Source organism: Ursus arctos, unplaced genomic scaffold, assembly GCF_023065955.2.
Source record: "Ursus arctos isolate Adak ecotype North America unplaced genomic scaffold, UrsArc2.0 scaffold_8, whole genome shotgun sequence".
NCBI lineage: Eukaryota > Metazoa > Chordata > Mammalia > Carnivora > Ursidae > Ursus > Ursus arctos.
In genome coordinates, this window is record NW_026623100.1 from 37,844,227 (window position 1) to 37,856,610 (window position 12,384).

Sequence of the window (12,384 nt, forward strand, 5' to 3'; positions counted from 1 at the left end):
TTCAGAAGGTCCTGAAAGATTTGACTTCAGAGGAATTTTGAAAATTATAAGAACCAGTGTTTCCGCAGGAAGGATACTGAGATGCTTAATATCCACACTACTTAGTGTCCCCAAAGGGAACTAACTACCACTTTCCCAAATGAGTGACATACCTATGCATATACACATTCCCTCCCTCTCTCTGTTTATATCATTATCGTGTGTGTGTGTATTAGAAAATAACTTCGAGATGTTATTAAATTTCTGTGTCAGCCTTTCTTTTATACAAGACTTCATTGCCTTTGCCTGGATCTTTGCATCTCTTGGTTTCGATGTTCCTTTGGTCCCATTGCCCATCCTCTTTTGTCTGATACTGTCAGCTTCTTTATAGTATATCCTTAATCTTATTAGTCATTAAATATAGCTATACAATAGATGTTGTGTACTTAATGTTACTTTCCTTTCCCTGTTTTTCCATGTATAAGATTAGTATGTCCTTGGAAAGCTGCTAGTTTGGGTTGCAATCATTTTTGGACCTTTAGATTCAGGCAGATGATTAGAGAAAATGAACAAAGGTATTGAGATAAACTTTTCCTTTCATTTATAATTATTGAATATATTAAAAATTGAAATACAGAGAACTATGAGGTTAATTTTATTTTCTTAAACATTCTAAAGTAGACATTGTTTGGGCACCTGGGTGGCTTAGTCGGTTAAGTGTCTGCCTTTAGCTCAGGTCATGATCCCAGGGTCCTGGGATCAAGCACCACATTGGGCTCCCTGCTCATTTGGGAGCCTGCTTCTCCTTTCCTGCTCTCCCTGCTTGTGCTCTCTCACACTCTCTCTGTCAAATAAGTAAATAAAATAAAATTTAAAAAAAGAAAAGTACACATTGTTTTTGTTCTAATTTTCAGTCTCTTGATGGGGATGAAAATGATAGCTAACACTGTGTGCTCAAATACTACGCTAAGAGATTTATTTATATACATCAATTCATTTAGTCCTTTGGTCAGTCCTATCAGGTAGGATTATTGGGGGTTATTACCATCCTCATTTTACAATTGATATTTAGAGGGTTAGAAACTTGCTCATTATTATTGAGCAAGTAGGAAAGCTGGTATTTGAAACTAACCTTATCTTTTTTTTTTAAGATTTTATTTATTTGTGAGAGAGCGAGAGAGAGCATGAATGGGGGGAGAGGGAGAAGCAAAGTCTCCGCTGAGCTGGGAACCCAACATGGGGCTCGATCCCAGTACCCTGGGATCATGACCTGAGCCAAAGGCATCTAGATGCTTAACCGACTGAGGCACTCAGGCGCCCCCAAACTAACCTTATCTTTGTATTTAACAACCATACCATAAACTGTCTTCCTGTTTAACTATTCTTCAGTGAAACCAAAGCCAAGATTTTGCATTATTTTGGCAAGAGTGAAGGTTTTGAAGGGGATTGGTCAAAGTGAATTTCAATAAGAATGAGAAACAAATATTATCAATTTTAAACTTAGAGTTCTAATTTTTTTGATAGTACTACTTATATAACTTACATCAACTTTTTATACATAATATATATTTAAAGAAAGAGAGAGAGCACAAGCAGGGGAAGCAGCAGGTACAGGGAGAGGGGGAAGCAGGCTCCCTGCTGAGCAGGGAGCCCGATGCAGTGTTCATTCCCAGGACCCCAAGATCATGACCTGTGCTGAAGGCAGACAACTGACTGAGCCACCCAGGCGCCCTACATTTTCTTTTGCATTACCTACTCTAATATCTGTATGTTTCGAAGCTTTGATAATAATGAAATTTTATTTATTTACTAAATTTTAATTCCAGTATAGTTAACATAGTGTTATATTAGTTTCAGGTGTACAATATTCTGTACATTAACAATTCTATACATTACTCAGTGCTCATCGTGATAAGTGTACTCTTAATCCCCTTCACCAATTTCACCCATCCCCTTCCCATAACCATCAGTTTGTTCTCTATAGTTGAGAGTCTGGTTTTTTTGATTTGTCTCTTTTTTTCTTTGTTCATTTGTTTTGTTTCTTAAATTCCACATAAGTGAAATCACATGGTATTTGTCTTTCTCTGACTTATTTCACATAGCATTATAGCTTCTAGATCTGTCCATGTTGTTGCAAATGGCCAGATTTCATTCTTTTTTATGACTGAGTAATATTAATGAAATTGTATTGATGTCAAGATTGGAATGGAAATTTTTCTTCCTACATTGAAAAGCTCTAGAGAAAAACTATTAAACACGCATATGTGCCTGGGGACACACACAAAAGTCTCTATCATATCTGTGATACATATGTTAATAAGCTGTATTTCAAAAACGTCTCCTTTAGGAGTGGGATAATTGAAAACTTAGAACTTTGTGCTTTGTTTAGAGCAGGGTTTCTCTGTACTATTGTCTTTTTGGGTATGATAATTCTTTGTTGTGGGGGGCTTTTCTGTGCATTTTAGGCTGCTGAGCAACATGCCTGGCTTCTACTCACTAGATGCCAATAGCCACACACCCTCCCACACACCCCCCCGAAGTTATGACAGTGAAAAATGTCTCCAGCATTGCCATATATTTCTTGGTCAGGGAGAGATGGGTGGAGGCAAAAATCTCCCACAACCGAGAACCACTGGTGTAGAGAAACCTAGACAGGGCAGTAGAAGTAGAATATTTATTTTTATACCCTGCCTGTTTCCTAAGATTGTTCATTACTACACAATGAAAAAACCTTGATAAAAGAGGATTGAACAAAATTCATCCTTATGTACATTTTTAGACTCTCCTGAGAGGGCATCAAAAAGAGGGAATAACATTTTTAGGAAAATAAAGAAACCTCAAAGTGGTATATTGTTTTTATATGAGAGTAATGTGAATTTGGTGAAAAGCTTATATGTTTGTGTACTGACAGCACCAATGCTGGTTTCTAATTTCTTTTCTAGTAAGGACTTGCTGGGATCTGATGAAACTTTGAGAACTTCTTTTTCAGCGTTTAACCTTTACTTCACTGTCAGTTTGTTTTTCCAAGTACTTTTGTTTAAAGAAATTTGAGGACTTATGTTTTTTGGTAATTGATCATAGATCCAGCTCTTTGATGCTTTAATTTTTTTCTAAACATTTTTGGATTTCTTGAAAATATTCCTGTTCTCTCTTTCCTTCTTTCCTCTTTCCTTTTTACAACATAACCTCTTCTTTAAAAAAAAAAAATCCTTGAGCTTGTCAAGAGTAATACCAAAGTTCAAATTCTTCAATGACCATACTATGGAACAAACTTCTAGGCTTCCTGTCTTAATATTCTATATAGGCAGACTTCCAGACCCTCAGAATAATTTGTAGAGCCTTCTTAGAATTGACCAAACAAGGTATGACTTGTATATGAATTTAGGAGGGTTGAGAATATGAGCTTAAGGATCTGGTATGACTGCTTAGTTTTCATTTTCATAAAAATTAGGTTTTCTTTTATCAGGTGAAGCCTAAAATTAATCCTGTTTTCTTAATTTTTTATCTTTTTTTATAGGTAGGTTCTAATATGGACATTAATCAGACTTTTTCATCCGTATTGCCTCCATTTATTCCTCATGAACCAACCATAGAGTTGGAGTATCACTCTTCAGATCTCAGGATGTTGAGGGTATCTCCTGACACTGTGCAGAAGACTCTCAAACAAATAGCAGGTATGTGGAAAAGGAGATATTAGCTATTCTTTTGACTAGCTTGTTAAAAATACCTTGCTATGGGGGTGCCTGGGTGGCTCAGTCGTTAAAGTGTCTGCCTTCGGCTCAGGGCGTGATCCCGGAGTCCTGGGATCTAGCCCCACATCAGGCTCCTTTGCTGGAAACCTGCTTCTTCCTCTCCCACTCCCCCTGCTTGTGTTCCCTCTCTCGCTGGCTGTCTCTCTCCTGTCAAATAAATAAATAAAATCTTTATAAAAAAAAAAAAATACCTTGCTATGGCTAATTTTTTATTTTTATTTTTTTTATTTTTATTTTTTTTAGGTTTCCCTCCCTAGCCTTTCTTTTTTTTTTTTTTTTTTTTTTTTTTTATGATTTTTTTATTATATTATGTTAGTCACCATACAGTACATCCCCGGTTTCCGATGTAAGGCTCGATGATTCATTAGTTGTGTATAACACCCAGTGCACCATGCAATACGTGCCCTCCTTACTACCCATCACCGGTCTGTCCCATTCCCCCACCCCCCTCCCCTCTGAAGTCCTCAGTTTGTTTCTTATAGTCCATAGTCTCTCATGTTTCATTCCCCCTTCTGATTACCCCCCCTTTCTTTATCCCTTTCTTCCCCTACTGATCATCCTAGTTCTTATGTTCCATAGATGAGAGAAATCATATGATAGTTGTCTTTCTCTGCTTGACTTATTTCACTTAGCATTATCTCCTCCAGTGCTGTCCATGTTGTAGCAAATGTTGAGAACTCGTTCTTTCTGATAGCTGAGTAATATTCCATTGTATATATGGACCACAACTTCTTAATCCAGTCATCTGTTGCAGGGCATCTCGGCTCCTTCCACGATTTAGCTATTGTGGACATTGCTGCTATGAACATTGGGGTGCATATGGCCCTTCTCTTCACTACGTCTGTATCTTTGGGGTAAATACCCAGTAGTGCAATGGCTGGATCATAGGGTAGCTCAATTTTTAACTTTTTAAGGGACCTCCACACTGTTTTCCAGAGTGGCTGTACCAACTTGCATTCCCACCAACAATGTAGGAGGGATCCCCTTTCTCCACATCCTCTCCAACAATTGTTGTTTCTTGCCTTGTCTATTTTTGCCATTCTAACTGGCGTAAGGTGGTATCTCAGTGTGGTTTTGATTTGAATTTCCTTGATGGCTAATGATTTTGAACATTTTTTCATGTGTCTGTTAGCCATTTGTATGTCTTCATTGGAAAAGTGTCTGTTCATATCTTCTGCCCATTTTTTGATTTGTTTATTTGTTTCTCGTGTATTGAGTTTGAGAAGTTCTTTGTAGATCTTGGATACCAGTCCTTTATCTGTAGTGTCATTTGCAAATATCTTCTCCCATTCCGTGGGCTGCCTCTTAGTTTTTCTGACTGTTTCCTTGGCTGTGCAGAAACTTTTAATCTTGATGAAGTCCCATAAATTCATTTTATCTTTTGTTTCTCTTGCCTTTGGGGATGTGTCATGAAAAAGGTTGCTTTGGCCGATGTCGTAGAGGTTGTTGCCTATGTTCTCCTCTAGAATTTTGATGGATTCCTGTCTCACATTGAGGTCTTTCATCCATTTGGAGTTTATTTTTGTGTATGGTGTGAGATAGTGGTCAAGTTTCATTCTTTTGCATGTAGCTGTCCAATTTTCCCAGCACCATTTATTGAAGAGACTGTCTTTTTCCCACCGGATATTTTTTCCTGCTTTATCAAATATTAGTTGCCCAAAGAGCCGAGGGTCCATTTCTGGGCTCTCTATTCTGTTCCATTGGTCTATGTGTCTATTTTTGTGCCAGTACCATGCTGTCTTTGTGATCACAGCTTTGTAGTACAGCTCGAAATCCGGCATTGTGATGCCCCCAGCTTTGTTTTTCCTTTTCAACAGTTCCTTGGAGATTCGGGGCCTTTTCTGGTTCCATACAAATTTAAGGACTGTTTGTTCCAGTTCTTTGAAAAATGTCCTTGGTATTTTGATCGGGATAGCATTGAAAGTGTAGATTGCTCTGGGTAGCATGGACATTTTAACTATGTTAATTCTTCCGATCCATGAGCATGGAATATCTTTCCATCTTTTTATGTCTTCCTCAATGTCTTTCAAGAGTGATTTATAGTTTCTAGAATATAGGTCCTTTACGTCTCTGGTTAAGTTAATTCCAAGGTAACGTATGGTTTTTGGTGCTATTGTAAATGGGATGGATTCCCTAATTTCTCTTTCTTCGGTCTCGTTATTCGTGTATAGAAATGCAACTGATTTCTGAGCATTTATTTTGTATCCTGCCACGTTACTGAATTGCTCTATAACTTCTAATAATTTGGGAGTGGCTTCTTTTGGGTTTTCCATATAGAGTATCATGTCATCTGCAAAGAGAGACATTTTGACTTCTTCTTTGCCAATTTGAATACCTTTGATCCCTTTTTGTCGTCTGATTGCTGTTGCAAGGACTTCTAGTACTATGTTGAATAATAGTGGCGAGAGTGGGCATCCTTGTCGAGTTCCTGATCTTAAGGGAAAGGCTTCCAGCTTTTCTCCATTGAGAATAATATTTGCAGTAGGCTTTTCATAGATGGCTTTTATGAGATTGAGAAATGTACCCTCTATTCCTACACTCTGAAGGGTTTTAATCAGGAAAGGATGCTGTATTTTGTCAAATGCTTTTTCGGCATCGATTGAGAGGATCATATGGTTCCTGAGTCTTTTCTTGTTGATATGATGTATCATGCTGATTGATTTGCGAATATTGAACCACGCTTGCATCCCAGGTATGAATCCCACTTGATCGTGATGGATAATCCTTTTAATGTACTGTTGGATTCTATTAGCAAGTATCTTGTTGAGGATTTTGGCGTCCATATTCATTAGGGAAATCGGTCTGTAATTCTCCTTTTTGAGGGGGTCTTTGCCTGGTTTGGGGATCAAGGTAATATTGGCCTCATAGAATGAGTTTGGTAGCTTTCCTTCTGTTTCTATTTTTTGAAATAGCTTTAGGAGAATAGGTATTATTTCTTCTTTGAATGTTTGGTAGAATTCTCCAGGAAAACCGTCCGGGCCTGGAGTTTTGTTATTTGGAAGGTTGTTTATCACTGACTCAATTTCTTCATAATTAATTGGCCTGTTTAAGGAATCAATTTCTTCCGGTTTCAATCTTGGTAGTTTATAGGTTTCCAGGAAGGATTCCATCTCTTCCAGATTGCTTAGTTTATTGGCATATAGCTGTTGATAAAAATTTCTAATAATCCTTCCAATTTCAATGGTGCTCGTCGTGACCTCTCCTTTTTCATTCATAATTTTAATAATCTGGGTCCTTTCTCTTTTCTTTTGGATAAGTCTTGCCAGTGGTCTGTCAATTTTATTGATTCTCTCAAAGAACCAGCTTCTAGTCCTGTTGATCTGCTCTACTGTACTTCTGGTTTCTGCTTGATTGATTTCAGCTCTAATTTTGGTCAACTGCTTCCTCGTGCGTGGATTAGGCCTGTCCCTCTGTTGCTGTTCCAGCTTCTTGAGGTGAGAATATAAAAACTGCATTTTAGATTTTTCTATTCTTTTGAGTGAGGCTTGGATGGCTATGTATTTCCCCCTTAGGACTGCCTTTGCAGTATCCCATAGGTTTTGGACTGTTGTATTTTCATTCTCATTGGTCTCCATAAATTGTTTAATTTGATTTTTGATTTCCTGGTTTATCGAGTCATTCCTGAGCAGTATGGCTCTTAGTCTCCAAGTGTTTGAGTTTCTTCCAAATTTTTCCTTGTGGTTGAGTTCCAATTTCAGAGCGTTGTGGTCTGAGAATATGCAGGGGATAATTTCAATCTTTTGGTATCGGTTGAGACCTGTTTTGTGTCCCAGAACATGGTCTATTCTTGAGAATATTCCATGGGCATTAGAATAGAATGAGTATTCTTTGGTTCTGGGGTGTAGTGTTCTATATATATCTATGAGGTCCAACTCGTCGAGTATGGCATTCAAAGCCTTTGATTCTTTGCTTAGTTTTTGCCAGGGTGTTCTGTCTATTTCTGATAGTGGAGTGTTGAGGTCCCCTACTATTAATGTATTTTCATTTATATGTCTCTTTATTCTGGATAAGAGTTGGCTTGTGTATCTTGCTGCTCCCCTGTTGGGGGCATATATATTTATAATTGTCATATCCACTTGTTGAATACTTCCCTTAAGAATAATATAGTGCCCTTCTGCGTCTCTAACTATAGTCTGTAGTCTAAAATCCAATTTATCTGATATGAGAATTGCTACCCCAGCTTTCTTTTGAGGACCATTTGCGTGAAAGATGGTACTCCATCCCCTTACTCTCAGTCTGAATGCATCTTTGGGTTTGAAATGAGTCTCTTGTAGACAGCAAATGGATGGGTCGTTTCTTTTTATCCAATCTGCAACCCTGTGGCGTTTTATGGGATGGTTCAAACCATTTACATTAAGACTGATTACTGATAGATATGATTTTAATGTTGCCATGTTGCCAGTAAAGTCTTTTTTTGTATTGGCTGTGACTTTCTGTTCTGTATCACTCTTGGGGCCTTTTTACTTTTATAGAACCCCCCGTAATATCTCCTGTAGGGCTGGTTTCGTAGTTACAAAATTGGTTAGTGACTGGCGATTCTGAAATGTCTTTATTTCTCCATCAATTCTGAATGACAGCCTTGCTGGATAAAGGATCCTTGGCTGCATGTTTTTCTCTGAAAGAGCTTTAAAAATGCTCCCCCAACCCTTTCTCTCATTCCAGGTCTGTGTAGACAGGTCTGACGTAATTCTGATGCTTTTGCCTTGGTACGTGAGAAATTTCTTTGCCCTGGCCGCTTTCAATACTGTATCCTTGCATCTAATATTTGCGAAATGCACTATGACGTGACGTGGCGTAGGTTTGTCGTGGTTGAGCTTGGGAGGGGTCCTCTCTGCCTCTTGGACACGAATGTTTGTTTCCCTCGCTAGATTAGGGAAGTTTTCAGCTACAATTTGTTCAAATATCTCTTCTAGACCTCTGTTTTTCTCCACCCCCTCGGGGATGCCGATGATTCTAACATTGGATCGTTTCATTGAGTCAGTAATCTCCCGTAACCTACATTCGTGGGCATGGATTTTTTTAAGACCATCTTCTATTTTCATTTTTTCCTCTATTAACCCATCCTCCAATTCACTAACCCTTTCCTCTGCTTCTGCGACCCTGGCTGTCAGAGCCTCTAGTTTTGCCTGCATTTGGCTCATAGAATTTTTAATTTCTGTCAGATTCGCTCTCATTTCTGTCCTTAGGGATTCTATATTCTCAGTAACCTTTTCGTTTATACTTTTTTCAATTCTACTCATCATTTTGACCATCGTTACTCTGAATTCCATTTCTGATAATTTGGTTACATCCATATCCATTATTTCTGTGGCAGAGGCCACAGTCTCACTGTCTTTTCTTTGCTGGGGGGGGCTTCTTCTTGTCATTCTGATGAAGAGAGGTTGCGGGGTTTCCAGAGCCCAAATTATTGACTGGGTCCCAGGCCGTGCCCCTTGTTTTATAGGGATCTTAGGGATGTGGGCTTCTTCTTTAAAGATTTTATTTATTTATTTATGTGGCAGCCAACCAGCGAGAGAGGGAACACAAGCAGGGGAGTGGGAGAGGAAGAAGCAGGCTCCCAGCGGAGGAGCCCGATGAGGGACTCCTTTCCGGAACGCCGGGATCACGCCCTAAGCCGAAGGCAGGCGCTCAATGACTGCACCACCCAGGCGCCTCGGGTTGTGGGCTTCTTGATTTTTCAGCCTGCCTTCTGGGGGAGGGGCCTGCCGCGCCGATACTCAGGCAGCCATGTTTGGGTAGAGTCTCGGCGTCCCCTGCGAGGGGGGATGGGGATGGGCACTCCCTGAGCCGGTACTTCCAGGCTTTTGTTCTCTGGCGGCTTTCCCTGGCGGTTTGCTGTGCCTCTTCTGAGAGTCAGAGCAGCAGCGGCCGAATTTCAGCCTCTGTCACGGAACAGAAGGATTGCGGCCCGTTCTCTACTAATGTTCTGGCCACTTTAACTCTGCCACTGTTGGTGCTGCTCAACCCTGCAGCGTCCCGGGATGTGCGCCCCACACCCGGCATTCCAGCCCTCACTTCCAGGGCCGGCGCGTCTCTGCCCTTTGTGTTTCTAACGCCGCCAGCCGCCAGCCGCCCCGCGCGCGCTCCCGGAGCTCCCGGTCTCAGTCTGGATCCAGTAAGCGCACCGGGATTCCGGTGTTCCGCGAGATGCCTGGTGGCTCGCGCACCCGGCTCACGGTCTCAGTCTGCTGTTTTGCGGGTTCCGACCGTGAGCCCCGCCCGCTCTCCCGTGCAAGTGGCTACCACTTCCCGGCGCCCGAACGCGGCGGCTCCCTCCCCCTTCCGTTTATCTTCCGATATCTGTGCGCGGTTTCATGGCTCCCCGCTTCGTACCTCAATACTCAGCGCTGGAGATGTTCATTTGTAGAGATCCAGATGCGTCTTCCTGCGTCTCAGGCTGGTTCCGTGGTTGTTTAGGCTGGTCTGGTACCTATCCAGCTGGACTCAGGGGACCGGCTGAAAACGGTGTCTCCTACTCCTCCGCCATCTTAACTCCCCCTCTAATTTTTTATTTTTGAACTCTTGTAATAATGTTAACTTTGGATTAGGTGTATTGGTAAATCCCCTGATCTTTTATTAGGTGAATCATTTGATTTTTCACTATCTTCTCTATGGCATTGTTTAGAACTGAATTACGTGGAGGAATCTGATATTAGAGTCAGTTTATTATTTCTGTATTCTGTTCTGTAACTTGAAGGGAAAAAAGAAATTAATGGAGCACAAGGGGAGAAGAGTGGAACCAAATAAGTTTGTACAGAGGAAACTGAGAGATCAGTTCTGAGGTAGAAAGCAAGATTATCTGTTGAGGGAGGTGTAGTGGTAAAGGAGGGTTAGGGGGTTTGAGGAGAGTAGCTTGGCACAGGCTCAGAATTTATGTTAAAGTGAATAGGAGTTGCAGCTGACCAAGAACAAGCAAAAGAATTGGCAGGTAGTTCTGAGAAGTCAGCTGAGGTTGGAGATGATTTTCTAATGTTGTCAGCCTTAATAGAATCTCTGGTTTTTCTCTACTAAAACTCAAAACTGCAGAAAATGAGTTATAGGTTGGTCCTCGGTTGAGGGATTTGTTGAGTGGGTAGATGTGGTGGATGGAAAACAGTGGAAGGGAACCAGTAAATATTAAATATTTAGATCTGTGAGCATGGGTTGTCTTTCCTTTGAGAGAATGTCATTTTATATTAAATACTTTGATCTGTAAATATGGGACATCTTTCCATTACTTAGATTTTCTTCTTTTCTTTCAACATTATTTTAATCTTTTTGTTGTTGAAAAAAATTGTTTTCTTAATTTCACTTTTGGAATATTCATTGCTAGTGTATGGAAATGCAGTTGAATTTTGTATGTTAATTTTATAGCTGCAATCTTGCTGAACTACTTGTTTATTATCTGTAATATTTTCTATGTGGATTTCTTATAATTTTTATATACAAGACCACGTCATCATCAAATATAGTCTTCTTTCTTTCCAACATGGATGTCTTTTGTATATTTCAATTCCTCAACTGCCCCAACTAGTACCTTCAGTGCAATGTTGTATAAAAGTAGCAAGAACAGACATCCTTGTCTTGTCCTGGTCTTTGTAGAAAGATACGAAGTCTTTTTTTTTTTTTTTTTAAAGATTTTATTTATTTATTCGACAGAGATAGAGACAGCCAGTGAGAGAGGGAACACAAGCAGGGGGAGTGGGAGAGGAAGAAGCAGGCTCTCAGCAGAGGAGCCTGATGTGGGGCTCGATCCCAGAACGCCAGGATCACGCCCTAAGCCGAAGGCAGACGCTTAATTGCTGTGCCACCCAGGCGCCCCAAGATACGAAGTCTTTTATCATTAAGTATGATGTTAGCTGTGGGATTTTTGTAGACGATCTTTATCAGGTTGGGGAAGTTACCCTTATTTGTAGTTTTTAGAGCATATTTATCATGTTGTATAAGGGTGTTAGATTTTGTCAAATGTTTTTTCTGCCTCTTTTATGATGATCATATGGTTTTTGTCCTATATTCTAATAATATAGTGCATTATTAATTAATTTTTGTATAACCAACCTTGCAGCCTTGGTTATACATGCCATTTGGTTATGGCATATAATCCTTTTTGTATGTTGTTGGATTTGTTTTGTCAGTAATTTTTGAGGGCTTTTATGTTTATGTTCATAGTAGGTATTGGTGTGTAGATTTGTTGTGATTTTTGTTGTTATTAGGTTCTGGTACAAGGATAATGCTAATGTTACAAGTTGAGGTGAGAAGCATTATCTTCTAGTTTTTGGAAGCAGTTGTAAAGGATTGGTATTAGTTTTTATTGGGTGAAACCCACTGTAAAGCTGCCTGCCTCTTTGTAGAAGTTTTAAAATTATAATTTCATCTTTCTATTTGCTATAAATCTATTTATATTTTATATTTTTCATGAGTCAGTTTTCATAATTTGTGTCCTTTGTGGAATTTGTCCATTCCAGCTAGGTTATCTAATTTGTTGGCATATGGTTGTTCATGGTATTCCCATATAATCCTTTTTATTTTGGAAGATTGGTAGTAATACCCCTTATTTCATTCCTGATTTTGATAATTTGAGTTTTCTATCTCTCTTTTTTTTGGTGAGTCTAGCTAAATTTTGTCAATGTTCATCTTTTCAAAGAAATAAACTTTGGTTTCTCTACTTTTTCTG

At 39.6% G+C, this 12,384-nt stretch overlaps 1 protein-coding gene across 13 annotated transcripts in view; it reads left to right on the forward strand.

The window, feature by feature from the left end:
* The window catches only part of ALMS1 (ALMS1 centrosome and basal body associated protein), a 208,891-nt gene that overhangs the window by 43,860 nt on the left and 152,647 nt on the right, over positions 1-12,384 (forward strand). For all 13 annotated transcript variants that reach the window (XM_044392239.3, XM_044392227.3, XM_057308925.1 and 10 more), the window contains one exon: positions 3,497-3,653. In XM_044392239.3, coding sequence (XP_044248174.3) covers positions 3,497-3,653 — 157 coding nt within the window. The remainder of the gene's footprint in view (positions 1-3,496; positions 3,654-12,384) is intronic.